Source organism: Rhinatrema bivittatum, chromosome 8 (genome assembly GCF_901001135.1).
Source record: "Rhinatrema bivittatum chromosome 8, aRhiBiv1.1, whole genome shotgun sequence".
Taxonomy (NCBI): Eukaryota; Metazoa; Chordata; class Amphibia; order Gymnophiona; family Rhinatrematidae; genus Rhinatrema; species Rhinatrema bivittatum.
The window spans coordinates 233,638,349-233,656,028 of NC_042622.1; the positions used below are offsets into that span (position 1 = coordinate 233,638,349).

The window sequence follows — 17,680 nt, forward strand, 5'->3', positions numbered from 1 at the left end:
TGACTTTTTACAAATGAACATACACTTGCACACAAGGCTGTCTTTATTTACAATTACCTGAGACATGTATTACAATTACCTGAGACATGTATTACAGTATATATTTAACAATTCTCCCCAACCCTTCTTGATTACTTATTTCTTATCATAAAAAATACAAATCCTGAAGCTTGGAACTCTGTTTCATATCACAAGCAGAAAGATTTTGATTCTGCATCTTTTAACATTTCTAAATCTTCAACAATTCATAGAAACCCTACAGTTGTGCAAGAAAGCAGACACACATACCAAATAATCATCTGGTCGAATGCCAAAGAGTTCTCGGAAGTACCGGAAAGCCACAGGTGCGTAGGTTTTGAACCTGAAGTCTGGATAATGATGGGCTGGTGTGAGGTTACTCCCTTCACTGTACAGAAAGGATACATAAGACTTAATCCCCAAGCATGAAGGAAAGCAAATTTGCTTACCATAAATGGGGTTCTCCATAGAAAGCAGAATGAATTAGCTATGATACATGGGTGACATCATCCATTGGCACTGAACAGACCCATTGCTCTAGCTCAGTAAAGTTTTACTACAGAGTATGAGCAGGAGGTCCCACCATGTGCTACTTCATGAACCTCTCAGTTAATTGTAGAGCTTAGCTTTAGCAAGATATTCTACTCTCCAGGGAGACAAGTGGGTATTAAGAATAGCTAATTCATCGTGCTATGGAGAATTCCGTTTACAGTAAGAAAATTTGCTTTCTATGTTGACAGGTTAAGTGGAGAACACCATTTATAGTGAGAAAACTTGCTTTCTACATCAACAAGCAGGGTTAAATTAGCCAAGACATGTGGGGAGTCCCAAACTGAGGGCTGCAGAGCAGAGAACTTACTGAATAAGCAATCCAGATCCCCCCTTGGAGAGTAAACTACTGGGTGAAGAGGATGCACAAAACTGCTTGTCCAAAGTTACTGTCACTTCTTGAAAGACTATCCTGACAGTAGTGGGATGCAAAGGCATGAACTGATGACCAAGTTGCAGCTTTGCAGATGTCTTCAACGGAGACAGCATTTAGATGAGCTACTGACATAGCCATAGCTCTCACTTGTTGAGCCTTGACAGATCTGATCTGAAGACCAGCCAACACATAATGCGCAATATAGTCAATCAATCAGATAAAGTGTGTTTGGCAACAGCTATACCTAGTCTGTTAGGATCATAAGAAACAAAACAGCTGAGAAACTTGATGATGAGATTGAGATCTCCTTAGGTAACAGGCCAAGTCAGTTTACATTCCAGTAAATGGAGGTCCTTCTTTATGCACATGGATCTTGGAAAGAACAATGGCAAAACAGCAGCTTGGTTCAAATAAAGCACAGAAACCACTTTAGGCAGAAACGTGGGATGGGTGCGGAGCACCACCCTATTGTGAAAAGACTTTAGATATAGATCAGGGGTCGGGAACCAATTGCTCGCAAGCCAGATGTGGCTCTTTTGATGGCTGCATCTGGCTCGCAGACAAATCTTTAATAAAAAAGTAAAAATCTAACAAAACCCCCCACCCTCCTGACGCCCCCCCCCCAAGACCTGCCAAAAGTCCCTGGTGGTCCAGCGGGGGTCCAGGAGTGGTCCGGGAGCGATCTCCTGGACTTGGGCTGTCGGCTGCCAGTAGTCAAAATGGCGCCGATGGCCCTTTGCCCTCACTATGTCACTGGGGTCGACCAATGGCGGCGGTAGCTCCTGTGACATAGTAAGGGCAAAGGGCCGTCGGCTGTCAGTAATCAAAATGGCGTCGACGGCCCTTTGCCCTTACTATGTCACAGGGGCTACCGCGGCCATTGGTCGACCCCAGTGACATAGTGAGGGCAAAGGGCCGTCGGCGCCGTTTTGACTATTGGCAGCCGACAGCCCAAGTCCAGGAGATCGCTCCCGGATCGCTCCTGGACCACCAGGGACTTTTGGCAGGTCTTGGGGGGGGGGGGGGTCAGGAGGGTGGGGAATTGTAGTAAATTAATTTTGGAGGTATTGGGGGGCATCAGGAGGGTGGGGGTTTTTGTTAGATTTTTACTTTTTTATTAAAGATTTGTCTGCGAGCCCTGGACCCCCGCTGGACCACCAGGGACTTTTGGCAGGTCTTGGGGGGGGTCAGGAGGGTGGGGGGTTGTAGTAAATTAATTTGGCAGGTCTTGGGGGGCATCAGGAGAGTAGGGGGTTGTAGTAAATTAATTTGGTAGGTCTTGTATGGCTCTCAAGGAATTACATTTTAAAATATGTGGCGTTCATGGCTCTCTCAGCCAAAAAGGTTCCTGACCCCTGATATAGATTATGACACTAACACTTGTAGCTCACTGACTCTCCTCACTGAGGTGATAGCAACTAAGAACACTATTTTCTATGTAAGAAACTTCAAGGAAGCTGACTCTAGCAGCAAGTACAGAGGCTTCATTAGTTGTGCCAGGATGACACAAATCCCCTGGCCCACGTGGTTTTGCAACCAGAGGCTTCTTATGCTATAAGACCTTCATGAATTTTACACTAGAGGATGACTAAAGAGCAGTTTTCCATCCATGTGGGTGGTAAGCCACGATGGCATTAAGATGAACTTTGACCGATGAAGTACTGAGATCTGATGAGGAGAAGAAGAACAAGTACTGAAGTAGATCTTTTGGAATACAGGCAAACAGGTTCAGTGAGCCTGCCTGACATCAAAAGGAGAAGCGCTTCCTCATGAAGCTATATACCCTTCTGGTGGATGGCTCCATTGCCAAAATCATGATCTCCTCAACTTCCTTGAGCAGAGACAATGAGGAAAGTATCAAGTGCTCAATATCCATGCCTTCGAGTTGAGAAAGAGGAGCTTCAGATAAAGACAAACCCATAAGAACATAAGAAAATGCCATACTGGGTCAGACCAAGGGCCCATCAAGCCCAGCATCCTGTTTCCAACAGTGGCCAATCCAGGCCATAAGAACCTGGCAAGTACCCAAAAACTAAGTCTATTCCATGTAACCATTGCTAATGGCAGTGGCTATTCTCTAAGTGAACTTAATAGCAGGTAATGGACTTCTCCTCCAAGAACTTATCCAATCCTTTTTTAAACCCAGCTATACTAACTGCACTAACCACATTCTCTGGCAATAAATTCCAGAGTTTAATTGTGCGTTGAGTAAAAAAGAACTTTCTCCGATTAGTTTTAAATGTGCCCCATGCTAACTTCATGGACTGCCCCCTAGTCTTTCTACTATCCGAAAGAGTAAATAACCGATTCACATCTACCCGTTCTAGACCTCTCATGATTTTAAACACCTCTATCATATCCCCCCTCAGTCGTCTCTTCTCCAAGCTGTCTTGGAGAAGAGACGACTGAGGGGGGATATGATAGAGGTGTTTAAAATCATGAGAGGTCTAGAACGGGTAGATGTGAATCGGTTATTTACTCTTTCGGATAGTAGAAAGACTAGGGGGCAGTCCATGAAGTTAGCATGGGGCACATTTAAAACTAATCGGAGAAAGTTCTTTTTTACTCATAGGGGAGTTGTTCCATTCCCCTTATCATTTTGGTAGCCCTTCTCTGTACCTTCTCCATCGCAATTATATCTTTTTTGAGATGCGGCGACCAGAATTGTACACAGTATTCAAGGTGCGGTCTCACCATGGAGCGATACAGAGGCATTATGACATTTTCCGTTTTATTCACCATTCCTTTTCTAATAATTCCCAACATTCTGTTTGCTTTTTTGACTGCCGCAGCACACTGTACCGACGATTTCAATGTGTTATCCACTATGACACCTAGATCTCTTTCTTGGGTTGTAGCACCTAATATGGAACCCAACATTGTGTAATTATAGCATGGGTTATTTTTCCCTATATGCATCACCTTGCACTTATCCACATTAAATTTCATCTGCCATTTGGATGCCCAATTTTCCAGTCTCACAAGGTCTTCCTGCAATTTATCACAATCTGCTTGTGATTTAACTACTCTGAACAATTTTGTGTCATCTGCAAATTTGATTATCTCACTCGTCGTATTTCTTTCCAGATCATTTATAAATATATTGAACAGTAAGGGTCCCAATACAGATCCCTGAGGCACTCCACTGTCCACTCCCTTCCACTGAGAAAATTGCCCATTTAATCCTACTCTCTGTTTCCTGTCTTTTAGCCAGTTTGCAATCCACGAAAGGACATCGCCACCTATCCCATGACTTTTTACTTTTCCTAGAAGTCTCTCATGAGGAACTTTGTCAAACGCCTTCTGAAAATCCAAGTATACTATATCTACCGGTTCACCTTTATCCACATGTTTATTAACTCCTTCAAAAAAGTGAAGCAGATTTGAGAGGCAAGACTTGCCCTGGGTAAAGCCATGCTGACTTTGGTCCATTAAACCATGTCTTTCTATATGTTCTGTGATTTTGATGTTTAGAACACTTTCCACTGTTTTTCCTGGCACTGAAGTCAGGCTAACCGGTCTGTAGTTTCCCGGATCGCCCCTGGAGCCCTTTTTAAATATTGGGGTTACGTTTGCTATCCTCCAGTCTTCAGGTACAATGGATGATTTTAATGATAAGTTACAAATTTTTACTAATAGGTCTGAAATTTCATTTTTTAGTTCCTTCAGAACTCTGGGGTGTATACCATCCGGTCCAGGTGATTTACTACTCTTCAGTTTGTCAATCAGGCCTACCACATCTTCTAGGTTCACCGTGATTTGATTCAGTCCATCTGAATCATTACCCATGAAAACCTTCTCCATTACGGGTACCTCCCCAACATTCTCTTCAGTAAACACCTAAGCAAAGAAATCATTTAATCTTTCCGCGATGGCCTTATCTTCTCTAAGTGCCCCTTTAACCCCTCTATCATCTAATGGTCCAACTGACTCCCTCACAGGCTTTCTGCTTCGGATATATTTTAAAAAGTTTTTACTGTGAGTTTTTGCCTCTACAGCCAACTTCTTTTCAAATTCTCTCTTAGCCTGTCTTATCAATGTCTTACATTTAACTTGCCAATGTTTATGCTTTATCCTATTTTCTTCTGTTGGATCCTTCTTCCAATTTTTGAATGAAGATCTTTTGGCTAAAATAGCTTCTTTCACCTCCCCTTTTAACCATGCCGGTAATCGTTTTGCCTTCTTTCCACCTTTCTTAATGTGTGGAATACATCTGGACTGTGCTTCTAGAATGGTTTGTTTTTTTTTTGTTTTTTTTTAACAATGACCACGCCTCTTGCACATTTTTTACTTTTGTAGCTGCTCCTTTCAGTTTTATTCTAACAATTTTTCTCATTTTCTCAAAGTTTCCCTTTTGAAAGTTTAGCACTAGAGCCGTGGATTTGCATACTGTTCCTCTTCCAGTTATTAATTCAAATTTGATCATATTATGATCACTATTATGATCATTATTGCCAAGCGGCCCCACCCTTGATTGGGAGCCCATTCCTAAATACTCAGACTCCTGGCAAAGGGAACAGAATCCTGTGCTCCCCTTGCTTGTTGGTTTGGATCAGAATTCTTTCCCTAAAGAAGATGGAAGAACATTTAACAGATGTTGAATGGTTCACAGTTGCAAGAAGTTGATCTAATGTACGTTCTGTTAGAGACAAAATCTCCTGAGTTAGGAAGGAATCTTCCCCACCCTCTAGTAGAAGTATCTGTTGCCAGTGTTACCTGATGAGGTAAAACTCGAAGAGGGAAACCCACTTCCAGAGTTGGTCTCAGTCATCAGTGTAGTGACACTTTCATCTAGTGTTACCTTTACCCAGTGTGATAAAAGCTGGCATAGCTGATCCCACTGAGAGTGAAGGTCCTACTGGAGAGCTCATATATTTGGGTATGTAGGGGGACTATATGTATTGCCATTATGTGCCCAAGGACCATTAGACTTGCTCGGCTGGGACAATCTTGCTGTAGCAGGTACTGAACCAGTGTTTGCAAGCAGAATGCTCTTTCCTATGGGAAGAATGCTTTGTCCTGCAGCAAGTCTATCCATGCCCTGATAAACTTTATTCATGGGTAGGGACAAGGTTTGACTTGGTGAAATTGACTATAAACCCCAAGTTACTGAAGGAGTTGGGTCACTTTGTGCAAAGCATCTAGCACTTCTGCTTAAAAGGTAATATCACAAGCCAGTCATCTAGATAAGGGATAGCGCAAATCCTACTGCAATACAGATACTATATGCTGCCACTACCAAGCATTTTGTGAAGACCCTCATGGAAGCAGAAAGAACAGAGATTTTTCCACCATAAATATGAGGTATTTCCAGTGAGATGGGTGGATAGGGATGAGAGTATATACATTCTTCAGATCTAGAGAGCACACATCCACTCTCTCACCTGTATGAAGGGTAGGATAGTGTGAAGGGAGTTCATCTTTAACTTCTCTCATAACAACCCCCTGTTCAGTTTTGTAAATCAAGGATGGGTGTCAGTCCCCCTGAAGGGGGGGGGGGGAATAGCAGGTGTGTCAGTCCCCCTGAAGGGGGGGGGGGAATAGCAGGTATAGAACCCCCTTGCCATGATCTTTGGGCAAAAAGGCTGGTTAACACATGACACCACTTTAAGACAACCCTGGGTCAAGTGAGATTGTTCCAAAAAGACAACTAAATAATGATGAATTGCTGGAGTCCAAGAGAAGCGCAAATGGTAATCAGACTCCACACTTCTGAAGACCCAATAATCCTTGAACTTCCTCCACTCGATAAAAAGTTGAATCCTGCTCGCCACTGAAGGAGTCGAGGCCTGATGTCCAGAGCACATCAAAAACTCAACCCGGGTTTAGGATGAAACTGTTGCAGCATCTTAGGCAGATGTCCCTCACCTGGGTGTCCACGTGCTAGAAGCTGTGACTGTGGCACCACAGGTTTGACAAAATGGCGCTGAAACTGGCAGCAAATCTCTGGAAGAAGAAATGCTTAAAAATGAAGTAAGGATGCCTAAAGGAAGAAGGCTGGTTGGCTCCTGCCGACAGGGACTGAATGGATGCATGCTGTTTAATCTTTAATTCTTTTGACTTTGCTGTCAAAATGATCGTCCCCAGAATAGGGGATGAAAGCCAACTTATTATGCACATCTTCCCACAGACCATCCAGGGTGCCCCAAATACTACAAAAGAAGATCTTGCCATAGTGTCAAAGGACTCCTACACCAACCAGATGAAATGATGTTCATACTTTTCCACATCCAGAAGAGCTTGCCATTAGTCTTCCTGTTCCATGTCATCCCAAAGGCTTCTATATAGAATGGGTGTGTTGCAGTGTGGGTGCTCGGCATAGGGCTCTGAAAGACTTTCTTACCAAAACTGTTGAACACCCTGGGTCTTTACCCAGAGGTGTGTTAAAAAAAAGATCCCGGGCTTTTTGGCCAGCTTCAGTGCAGACTCTGCCACCACAGACTAGTCAGAAATTGGACTATGCCAAAACCAAGCACCTATTGTCCTGTGTATTTAAAGTCCAATTTCCTGGCTACTGGGAGTAGGAAGCCAGATTATCCCACATACTTGTTTGCAAATCCTGCAAATTTTATGGATTGGGATCGCTGCTGGTTTGGAAGAGGTTTCTAGAATCCTAAGTAGGCCAAAGACCCTTGGTGCAATGTCCCTCCAGACAGTGACTCCAATGACCTTAAGCCAGCTCATTCACGAATCTGGAGTATGAGATTCCAAACAGAGGTGGAAAGCCACTAACCTGTGGCTTTCCACCTCTGTGGGGCAGATACTTCTGTCATCTTGGAGGGGAAATCTCTTAGAGCTAATCCCAGTTGGTAGTGCCCCACACTTCATCCTTGGAATATTAGCTAGATGCCCCCGCAAAGAGGGACGGCTTGGCCTGCCTGACTGAGGGGGAGGGGGGGGGATACTTTCTACTGTTGGGATTTCTGATGGGAGTTCCTGTGGCACGGATGCAGGAGGAACTCCCTCTTGAATAAATCCAAGATTATAGACAAGAGTTTGAAGGGTGCCATCCTTTTCACTGGTCACCAATGAGGTAAAGAAAGTCTTCACCAATTCAATTATATGATCTGACGTGGTTATTTGAACTAGCATTCACACAATGATATCCGTTTAACTGAAATGCCATTCAATTATCCACCCTCTCCCCATGCCCTGTTTCCCACCCTAACCACATGCCCTCCTCAATCTCCTTCTTCACCTTACATGCCCCCCTTCCCTTATGATATTAATTAGCTTTAAATAACAGAAATATCCTCTGTACAATATAGTAGTTGTATCCATTCTCAGAACCTGTTTTGTATTAGATACTATTTAGTTTTTTTTTTAAGGTTTAATAATTACATCAATATTTTAATTGCATGTTATACATTATTGGATGGTCCACAATCTGTCCAGCCTGTTTTCTGTCAAAACTGTTATATCGATTTTAGTATATGTAATACCTATTAATAATGTCAATGTAAAGCCTGTTGCTAAGTTATTGTTAAATGTAAACCGCGGTGATGTATCTCTTTACGTACTGCGGTATATAAAAACCCTTAATTAAATAAATAAATAAATAAATAAATAAATCAATCAATCAATCTATGGAATGTTGTGTTCTCTGGCCTGCAGTAGGAGAAAAAACATCCTCCCCCGAAACCAGTATCGCATCATCCTCTTGAGAGGCACTGGAGGCTTCTCTCTGAGCTATTTGTGTTAAAGGCTGCATGAAGATGAAAAGCACAATGGAGCAGAGCAGGTCCAAACATAGTGGGAGGGCCCCAAGCTATGTGCCTCAGGCAGACAACAATAAAGGAGTCTTATATCTGAAAACAGGAGACGAATTGGAGACAAAGGTGCCAAAATACAAGAAAGCTGTTGCACAGTCTCCATCAGGACCCCCACCCCCCGCAGTGCCTGTGTCAGAAGCAGCATCATTAGTATTGACTGCACGCCCTGCTTTTGTGCCGATGGTGCAAAATGACTAGATTATTGATAGCACTGGCACCAATGGATCCTACCTGCTCTGCTTGAGTCAAATGGCATTTTTTCAGCACCAATGAGCCTTGTTTAGAAGGGGAAAGAGGCCTGAGAATATGCCATGGACCATGTCAGCTCCTGCACTTGATGCTTCTGCGTCTCGCTCAACCCTGGACTGTAGAATCCACTACTGCAATTCAGGAGCCCTGCCCAAGATGCTTTTACTAGATTCGGCATGGAGGGAACCAGAGGTGGCCCCGCTCTGGGAGGAACGTCTCAGTCTCTTTACCAGCTTGTGGAGCTCCTCTATCTTCCATACCCAGTTCCAGTGGGATCTAGCCAATAGCCAGTCATAGCAATTAGATGAAATCGTGATCAGGTCCCAAGCACTTGTAGTAAAATTTGTGGCCTTTGGTGATGGACATTTTGCGGCCTCAAATGCAATGGGTGAGGCCTTCTTGGAACCAGACAGTGATAATTTTAATTTTTTTATATTTTGCACTGAAAAGTACAGTTGAGAGGCTGCTGAGGGAGTGAGGCAACACAAAAAGTATTGCAGAAGCAAAATGACTGCAGAAGCAGATAATCTTAACAAGATAAGTAATGAGAGAAGGGGGTACATGTCCATGCAGAAGCTTGGACAAAAAAAAAAGACCGAGGGGCTCATGGAGGTACCATGCATCCTCAGTAGTAAAACTGTGAGCTAAAGAGCTGGGTCTGTTCGGCACTAATGGACATTAACCATGTGTCATGGCTAATTCAGCCCTGCATGTCAGAGAATTTCCTCCTCCACTCACAAACATTAAAGGATCAATTTATACATACATACACACACTCTTACACTTAAGTATATGGAATTTATTCATCTTATGCCTTTGTATAATTTCTTATATATAATTCATATATATAAATTTTGTTACAACGAGAATCCTAGGTTTCAGAAGAGTTAAGACAATGTTAGCAAGGCTAAGAGAATGGATAGACCAGGATGGTTCAGTTAAGTAGGAGGAGAATAGCACTCAGGAAATACAGACAAGCAGGCCGATCCAATAAAGCAGAGCGGAAAGCAGCGCAGTGTTGAGCACCTGTTTTCCTAATGTGCACCCAGCCACCTCTCCTGGGCATGTGATCGAATATTTAAATGAGGGGGGTCACACTGCCAAGGATTTGCTAGGGACAAATGTGTGCCCCTAGTGCCTCCTCGGCAACGGGCACCCAGGAGAGGTTGGCTGTCAGTGGGTTACGAAAACAGACGCTCAATTTTACAAGCATCCATTTTCTTAACCTGAGCATTGCTGGCAGACTATTTTTATTTTACATTCTGTCCTTTTTGTTCCTCTGACTTATTAATGCCATGATATTAAGCTGGAGGAAGTACAGAAAAGCAGTATTTTCTGCTTTTCTATACACTTTTTTGGGCTGCTCAGAAATGTGCGGGGATCAGTCGCACTTTTTTTTTTTTTTTGGATCAGGGAGAATAGCCAATAGCCTCATCAACATATAGTTGCATGTGATGAGCACTATTACTTTCGCAGGGTTTGGACACGCGTTTTTGACGTGCTAACTCCCTTATAGAGTAAAGAGTCGTGGACGCGTTTCCAAAACTTTCGTCCAACCACGGGTTAAACAGTGCGCTCAGCTGAGCGCACTGTATTGGAGCGGCCTGACAGAGAGAACACTTAGAAGACTTAAACCATTCCTAGAGACAAGTACATTTAGAACAGTTTTGCAAACGTTAATCTTTACCTCCACTATTGCAATTCCCTTTTTCTGGGACTACCTTATTCGACTTTATGCCCTTTGCAGTTATTGCAAAATTCAGCTGCGAGAATATTAGCAGGGACGAGCAGAAAAGATCACATTACACCAGTGTTGAGAGACTTACACTGGCTACCAACTGATCAGCGAGTACAATATAAAGCTCTTTGCATTTTGCACAAAGCAATACATAACGAAAATGTCGAATAGTTACATACAGCCATAAGATTACATGTACCACAGAAAAACCTAAGATCTGCTAACAAACGGATCGATACTCTAAAACCGCGGCAGAAAGAGTGCGGCATTGCCAGGCGCACCCTTCCTCCCCGCACGCACAGTTCTCGTGACCTAGCGCCTGATACTCTCTTCTAATTGCATGCAAATGCATGCCGCGGCTGTGAAGCGTTAGGGAAGGGTTATGCCCGCGCAACCCATTTTACTGTATAGGCGCTTAATACAGCGCCTATACAGTAACCTGGGTGCGCTGGTACCTGTCATTTCAAATGACATTTGAAATGACAGGCACCAGGAAGTGTAAAAAAAACCCAAAAAAACAAAAATATGTAAAAACCTGAGTGTTATAAAAAAAAATAAATTTTAAAAACCTGTCACTTTTGTGCGGTCATCCAGGCAGCGGCGGGAGCCGGAGGGCCGCGTGGGTCCAGGCGGCCGGCGGGCGGGAGCCGGGTGTTCGATCGAGGCCGCGGGCGGGTAGGCGCGTGTTCAATCGGGCGGGCGGCGGCGGGATACGGGGGGCGGGTGGGCGCGTGTTCAAACGAGGCCGGGTCGCACAGGCGCGCATTAATTCAGGCGGAGGGAGCCGGCGGCGAAAGCGGCCTCCGGCAACCCCCACCGGCAGTGAATGAATGTGCGCCTGTGCGACCTGTGCGATTCGGTGCTCAAGGCAGTCACATGACGTCACGCCTTGAGCGCCGAATCCCGCCGCCCGCCCGATCGAACAGGCGCCCACCCGCGGCCTCGTTTGAACACGCGCCCCACCCGCCCCCCGGATCCCGCCGCCGCCCGATCGAACAGGCGCCCACCCGCCCGCGGCCTCGTTTGAACACGCGCCCACCCGCCCCCCGGATCCCGCCGCCGCCCGCCCAATCAAACGTGCGCCTACCCGCCCGCAGCCTCGATCAAACACTTGGCTCCTGCGCCGCCCGCATGGACCCACGCGGCCCTCCAGCTCCCGCCGCTGCCTGGATGACCGCACGAAAGTGACAGGTATTTAAAAAATTTTTTTTTTTCTGACAGGTTTTTGTGTCCCACAGCATTACATTTTCTCGCTCATCTCTGTATCGCTTTTTTTTTTTTATTGTGTTTTATTGTGTTTGAGTATCTTAAGTGGTGTCGATGGATTTGTTACTAGACTCACAGTCCTAACACCTACTAGGGGGAGGCGGTAAACTAACACGTTAAGGCCGCGGCAAAACAGCGGGTTACTAAGGAGATAATATCAGCGCCCATTACAGTATCGGAGGGGAATAGCTAATTCCTTCATTATACAGCTAATTCGTTCATTTACACATCATATACATGCTGCGTGCGGAAAGGGTTATGTGTCTATTTTAAGAAGCGCTAAGGACGCGTGAAACTGGAGACTGTATCGCTGGTTCGCCTTACTCGTCTGTATTGTGCGCTCCCAGCACGTTACAGACGGGAAATCTTCAACCACACGTTATTGTATCGAGCCGAAAGGTCTCCTGTCCATTCAATCTTTAGTATCTGCAAAATTAACTTCCATAAGAGAAAGAGCACTGTCGTTAGCCGGACCAACGATCTGGAATAAACTATCAACTGATTTAAGACTAGAGCTGAATTCAGCACAATTTAAAACAAAACTTAAGACTTGGTTATTTCAGCAAGCCTTTGGCACAGAAAAGGATGAGAAATAATAGCAACAAGTAGTTGGAGCAAGGACTAGCAATCAGGAGTTATTAAATAATGAATTGAATGACTAATGAATGCATGTATGTTTTATTGGAGAAATTACTTACCTGATAATCTCATTTTCCTTAGTGTAGACAGATGGACTCAGGACCAATGGGTATAGTGTGTTCCTGATAGCAGTTGGAGACTGAGTCAGATTTCAATCTGACGTCAGCATTACATATACCCGTGCACGAGGCCCTGTTCCTCAGTTTTCTCCTCGAAAAGCAATTATGGATATATGTGTGTTTGGATAATGTTGATTAATTTGGTTAACTTGATTAACTTGAACTTGATTACTCGGATTGGATGACGAGGTTTCTAGCTGGAGGCCGCTGGGGCATTCAATCGAAAAGCAATGACAGCTGGTAATATGGGTGTCTGAAGTAGAAATAAGGGTTGGCTTACCCGTGCTTGTGTTGCACTCGGGGGGAGGTTCCCCCGGGGCTTCTTGATTGCGAGGCAGCCATGGCCGGAGTGCTGAGTCCACCTGTCTACACTAAGGAAAAGAAAATTATTACTTACCTGCTAATTTTCGTTCCTGTAGTACCATGGATCAGTCCAGACAGTGGGTTATGTCCCCAGTCCAGCAGATGGAGTCAGCACAAGCTTCGAGGGGGCGTTCCCATATATACCGCTACCCCCTCTGCTGGAGTTCAGTATCGAGAATATCAAAGCCCGAGTAGAAACCCCTTCTGGATCAAGTTTGTAAGAACAGGTAATGCATAAAAAGTGCAAACACTCAACGATTAAAGGCAACCAGCTTACCAACTTGTAGGGAGCTGTGAAAACATTGAAAACTGCATAACTCAGAGCAGCGTAATAGGAAGACGTCGAGTAGAGCCGAGCAGAAAGAAGTATCCAAACGCGGTAGGCGTCTGGACTGATCCATGGTACTACAGGAACGAAAATTAGCAGGTAAGTAATAATTTTCTTTTCCCTGTACGTACCTGGATCAGTCCAGACAGTGGGATGTACCCAAGCGTCCCTAAATCGGGTGGGGTTCTGCGAGGCCTGCTCGGAGAACCTGCTCGCCAAAATGACCCGAGGCCGAAGAGGCGAGATGTAGCCGATAGTGTCTGGAAAACGTGTGCAACGATTTCCGGGTTGCTGCTCGACAGATTTCCTGAGTCGAGACCGAGCGAGCCTCCGCCCAGGAGGCCGCCTGAGAGCGTGTAGAATGAGCGACGATACCCGGTAGGGGCGTCCGCCCCGCACCGATGTAGGAAGCGGCAATGCCCGCCTTCAGCCATCTTGCAATTGTCGTCTTCGAGGCCTGCGACCCCTTCTTGGGACCGGACCAAAGCACGAAGAGATGGTCAGAAACCCGGAACTCGTTGGTAGCCTCCAGATAGAGACGCAGAGTGCGTTTGACGTCCAGGAGGCGAAGAGCCTTCGGTTCGGAAGAAGAGAAGGACGGCAGTTCCACCGTCTGGTTCACATGAAATGCCGAAACCACCTTCGGAAGAAAGGACGGAACCGTGCGAAGCGATACTCCAGAGTCGGAGAAGCGCAGATAAGGCTCCCTACAGGATAGAGCCTGCAGCTCCGAAATGCGGCGAGCGGAATAGATGGCTACCAGGAAGACAGTCTTGAGAGTGAGATCTTTGATCGTCGCACTTCGCAGTGGCTCGAACGGTGGACCCGCCAAAGAACGGAGCACAAGATTGAGGCTCCAGGAGGGACAAGGGTCCCGTAACGGTGGTCGTAAATGTTTGACCCCTTGAGGAAACGAGCAATATCAGGGTGTTGTAGCAGGGAGCTGCCGTCACGCAACAGCGAGCCCAGGGCTGCCACCTGGACCCGCAGGGAATTATAGGCGAGACCTTTGTCCACCCCTGCTTGCAAGAACTGTAGGATCTGAGGGACGGAAGCCTTAGTGGGTCTCGTGTCCTGGCTGGCACACCACAGCTCGAATACTTTCCAGACCCGAACATAGGCCACCGACGTCGACGTCTTACGCGCCTTCAGCAGCGTGGATACTACCGCCTCCGGGTATCCCCGGCGCCGGAGGCGTCGCCTCTCAAAAGCCAGGCCGCAAGACAGAAGAGTTCTGCCTGTTCGAAAAATACCGGACCCTGACGTAAGAGACAGGGGAGGTGGCCCAGTCTGACTGGCCCGTCGATCACCAGCTGCAGCAGGTCCGCGAACCAGGGTCGCCTGGGCCATTCCGGGGCGACGAAAATCACGGTTCCCTGGTGGCTTTCTATTCTGCGAAGGATTCGGCCCACCAGCGGCCACGGTGGAAATGCGTAGAGTAGCAGGTGTGGTGGCCACGGGAGAGCCAGCGCATCCACTCCTTCGGCGCCGTGCTCCCGCCGGCGACTGAAGAAGCGAGGGGCCTTGGTGTTGAGAGCGGAGGCCATCAGATCTAAGTGGGGGACGCCCCACCGATGGACGAGGAGTTGCATTGCTTCCTGGGACAGCGACCACTCTCCGGGGTCCAGCCGCTGACGGCTGAGGAAGTCTGCCTGAACGTTGTCCACCCCGGCGATGTGCGAGGCCGCGATCCGGACGAGATGACGCTCCGCCCATTGCATCAGCAACGCCGTCTCTAGAGCAACCTGCCGGCTGCGCGTGCCGCCTTGGCGGTTGATGTAGGCCACCGTGGTAGCGTTGTCCGAAAGAACTCTGACCTCCCGGTTTCGGAGAAGCGGCAGGAAATGTCGCAGGGCTAGCCTGACCGCCCTGGTCTCCAAGCGATTGATGGACCACTTCGCCTCCAGCGCGGACCATGTCCCCTGCGTGGCGCTTCGATCGCAAACTGCTCCCCAGCCCGACAGACTGGCATCGGTGGTCACCACCACCCAGTGCGGCACCTCTAGGGACATGCCGCGCGCCAGGTTCGACGGCTCCAGCCACCAGCCCAGGCTGTCCCTGGCGTACTGCGGGAGCGGAAGGATCATCTGGTAGTCCTGCGAAATTGGTTTCCAACGGGAGAGGAGCGCCCACTGCAAGGACCGGAGGTGCGCAAACGCCCAAGGCACCATGTCGATGGTAGATCCCATCACCCCCAGGATGGGGGTGATGGGATCTACCATCGACATGGTGCCCACATCTGCGTTACCGGATCCCACATCTGCCAGGATGTGGGATCCGGTAACGCAGAGAACCGCTGTATATGATCCCGCAAAGCCTGCGCCTTGTCCTGACGCAGAAAAACTTTGCCCAGCCGGGTGTCGAAAGTCGCCCCCAAAAAATCCAAGCGCTGCGAGGGTGCGAGGGAGCTCTTGGAGAAGTTCACCACCCATCCCAGGGACTGCAGGAACTGCACCACCCTGTTTACAGATGCTTGGCCCTGGCTGAAGGACTTCGCTCGGATGAGCCAATCGTCCAGATAAGGATGGACCAGCACGCCCTCCCTTCGAAGCGCCGCCGCCACGACCACCATGATCTTGGTAAAGGTCCGCGGTGCCGTCGCCAGGCCGAACGGGAGAGCTACGAACTGGAAGTGCTGGTCCAGAATCTTGAACCGGAGAAGCCGGTGCTGATCCGGTCGAATGGGAATGTGCAGGTAGGCCTCCGTGAGATCCAGGGAGGAGAGGAACTCCCCCCGATGTACCGCCGCGATCACCGACCGCAGTGTCTCCATGCGAAACCGGACAACTCGGAGAGACTTGTTGACCTCCTTGAGATCCAGGATGGGTCGGAAGGAACCGTCCTTCTTTGGCACTACGAAGTAGATGGAATAGTGGCCCGAGCCCACCTCTCCGGAGGGCACGGGCGCAATAGCGCCTATTTCCAACAGTCTGTCCAGCGTTGTCTGCACCGCCCGTCTTTTGAGCGCCGAGCCACAGGGGGAGAAAATGAACCTTGCCTGCGGCGGGCGGACAAGTTCCAATGCGTAGCCGTGTTGTATGGTGTCTAGGACCCACTGGTCCGAGGTGATCTGCGCCCACTCCTGATAGAACAGCGCCAGCCGACCCCCGATTCTGGGGACGGCGGAGTGGGCAAGCCTGACATCATTGTGAAGTCTTCGGAGAGGGGTTGCCTGCTCCAGGGGCGGTGCGCGCGGGCCTTCGACCACGAAAGGAACGCGACCAGGTCTGAGACCTGGCGACGGCGGGTCTAGAGTTCGCTGGTCTGTAGCTCCTGTAGCGACGTTGCGCCCTGGCTCTGGTCCGGGAGGAGACATACGGTCTCGAAGGCCGGTATCTATCCTCCGGCAGACGATGTACTACGTTTTCTCCCAAAGACTTGATGATCTGATCCAGATCCTCCCCGAAAAGGAACTTGCCCCTAAAGGGAAGGGAGCCCAGACTCGACTTGGAGGAAGTATCCGCCGCCCAGTTGCGAAGCCACAGCAGACGTCGGGCCGCCACTACGGACACCATGGATCTCGCCAGGACCCGAAACAGATCATACGAGGCGTCCGCCCCGTAGGCCACTGCCGCTTCTAGCCGATCCGCCTGGGCGGCCTCCTCGGCAGGCAAAGCCTGCGACGTGAGAAGTTGTTGTACCCAGAGAAGGCTAGCCCGCTGCGCGAGCAAACTGCACATGGCCGCCCGCATCCCCAGGGCGGAAACCTCGAAAACCCTCTTGAGAAAGACTTCCAACTTGCGATCTTGCGTATCCCGCAAGGCCGATCCGCCCGTCACGGGAATGGTCGTCCTCTTCGTGACTGCCGACACGGCGGAGTCCACTTTGGGCACCTTGATGAGCTCCAGGAAGTCCTCTGGCAGGGGATACAGCTTTTCCATGGCCCGACTGACCTTCAGGGAAGCTTCCGGTGCATCCCATTCCCTGGTGAGTAGCTGCATGAACGACTCATGAATAGGAAAAGTCTTGGCCCTCGGTCTAAGGGCCGCCAGGACCGGATCACCCTTCTTAGAAGATGTTACTACCGCGGGGGTCACTGGAGCAGGCGGGTCCGGAGGCGGATCGAGGTCCAATTCCTGTATGATCCGTGGAATGAGATCATCCAGCTCCTCTCTCTGGAAGAGAAGCAGGGTACGTGGGTCGTCCCCCTCCGACGTCCCTTCTTCATGTCCCAAATCCGGGCTCACTGGACCGGGCCCCACCGGGACCGCCGCCGCCCCTCCTGAAGCGGGTGGTAGAGGGACCCTGGGAGGGGCCGGGGGG

The 17,680-nt window shown here is 48.3% G+C and overlaps 1 protein-coding gene across 4 annotated transcripts in view; it reads right to left on the bottom strand.

Moving 5' to 3' along the window:
• Positions 1 to 17,680, bottom strand: part of PIP5K1C (phosphatidylinositol-4-phosphate 5-kinase type 1 gamma) — a 368,099-nt gene that overhangs the window by 197,767 nt on the left and 152,652 nt on the right. For all 4 annotated transcript variants that reach the window (XM_029614097.1, XM_029614096.1, XM_029614095.1 and 1 more), the window contains one exon: positions 289 to 406. In XM_029614097.1, coding sequence (XP_029469957.1) covers positions 289 to 406 — 118 coding nt within the window. The remainder of the gene's footprint in view (positions 1 to 288; positions 407 to 17,680) is intronic.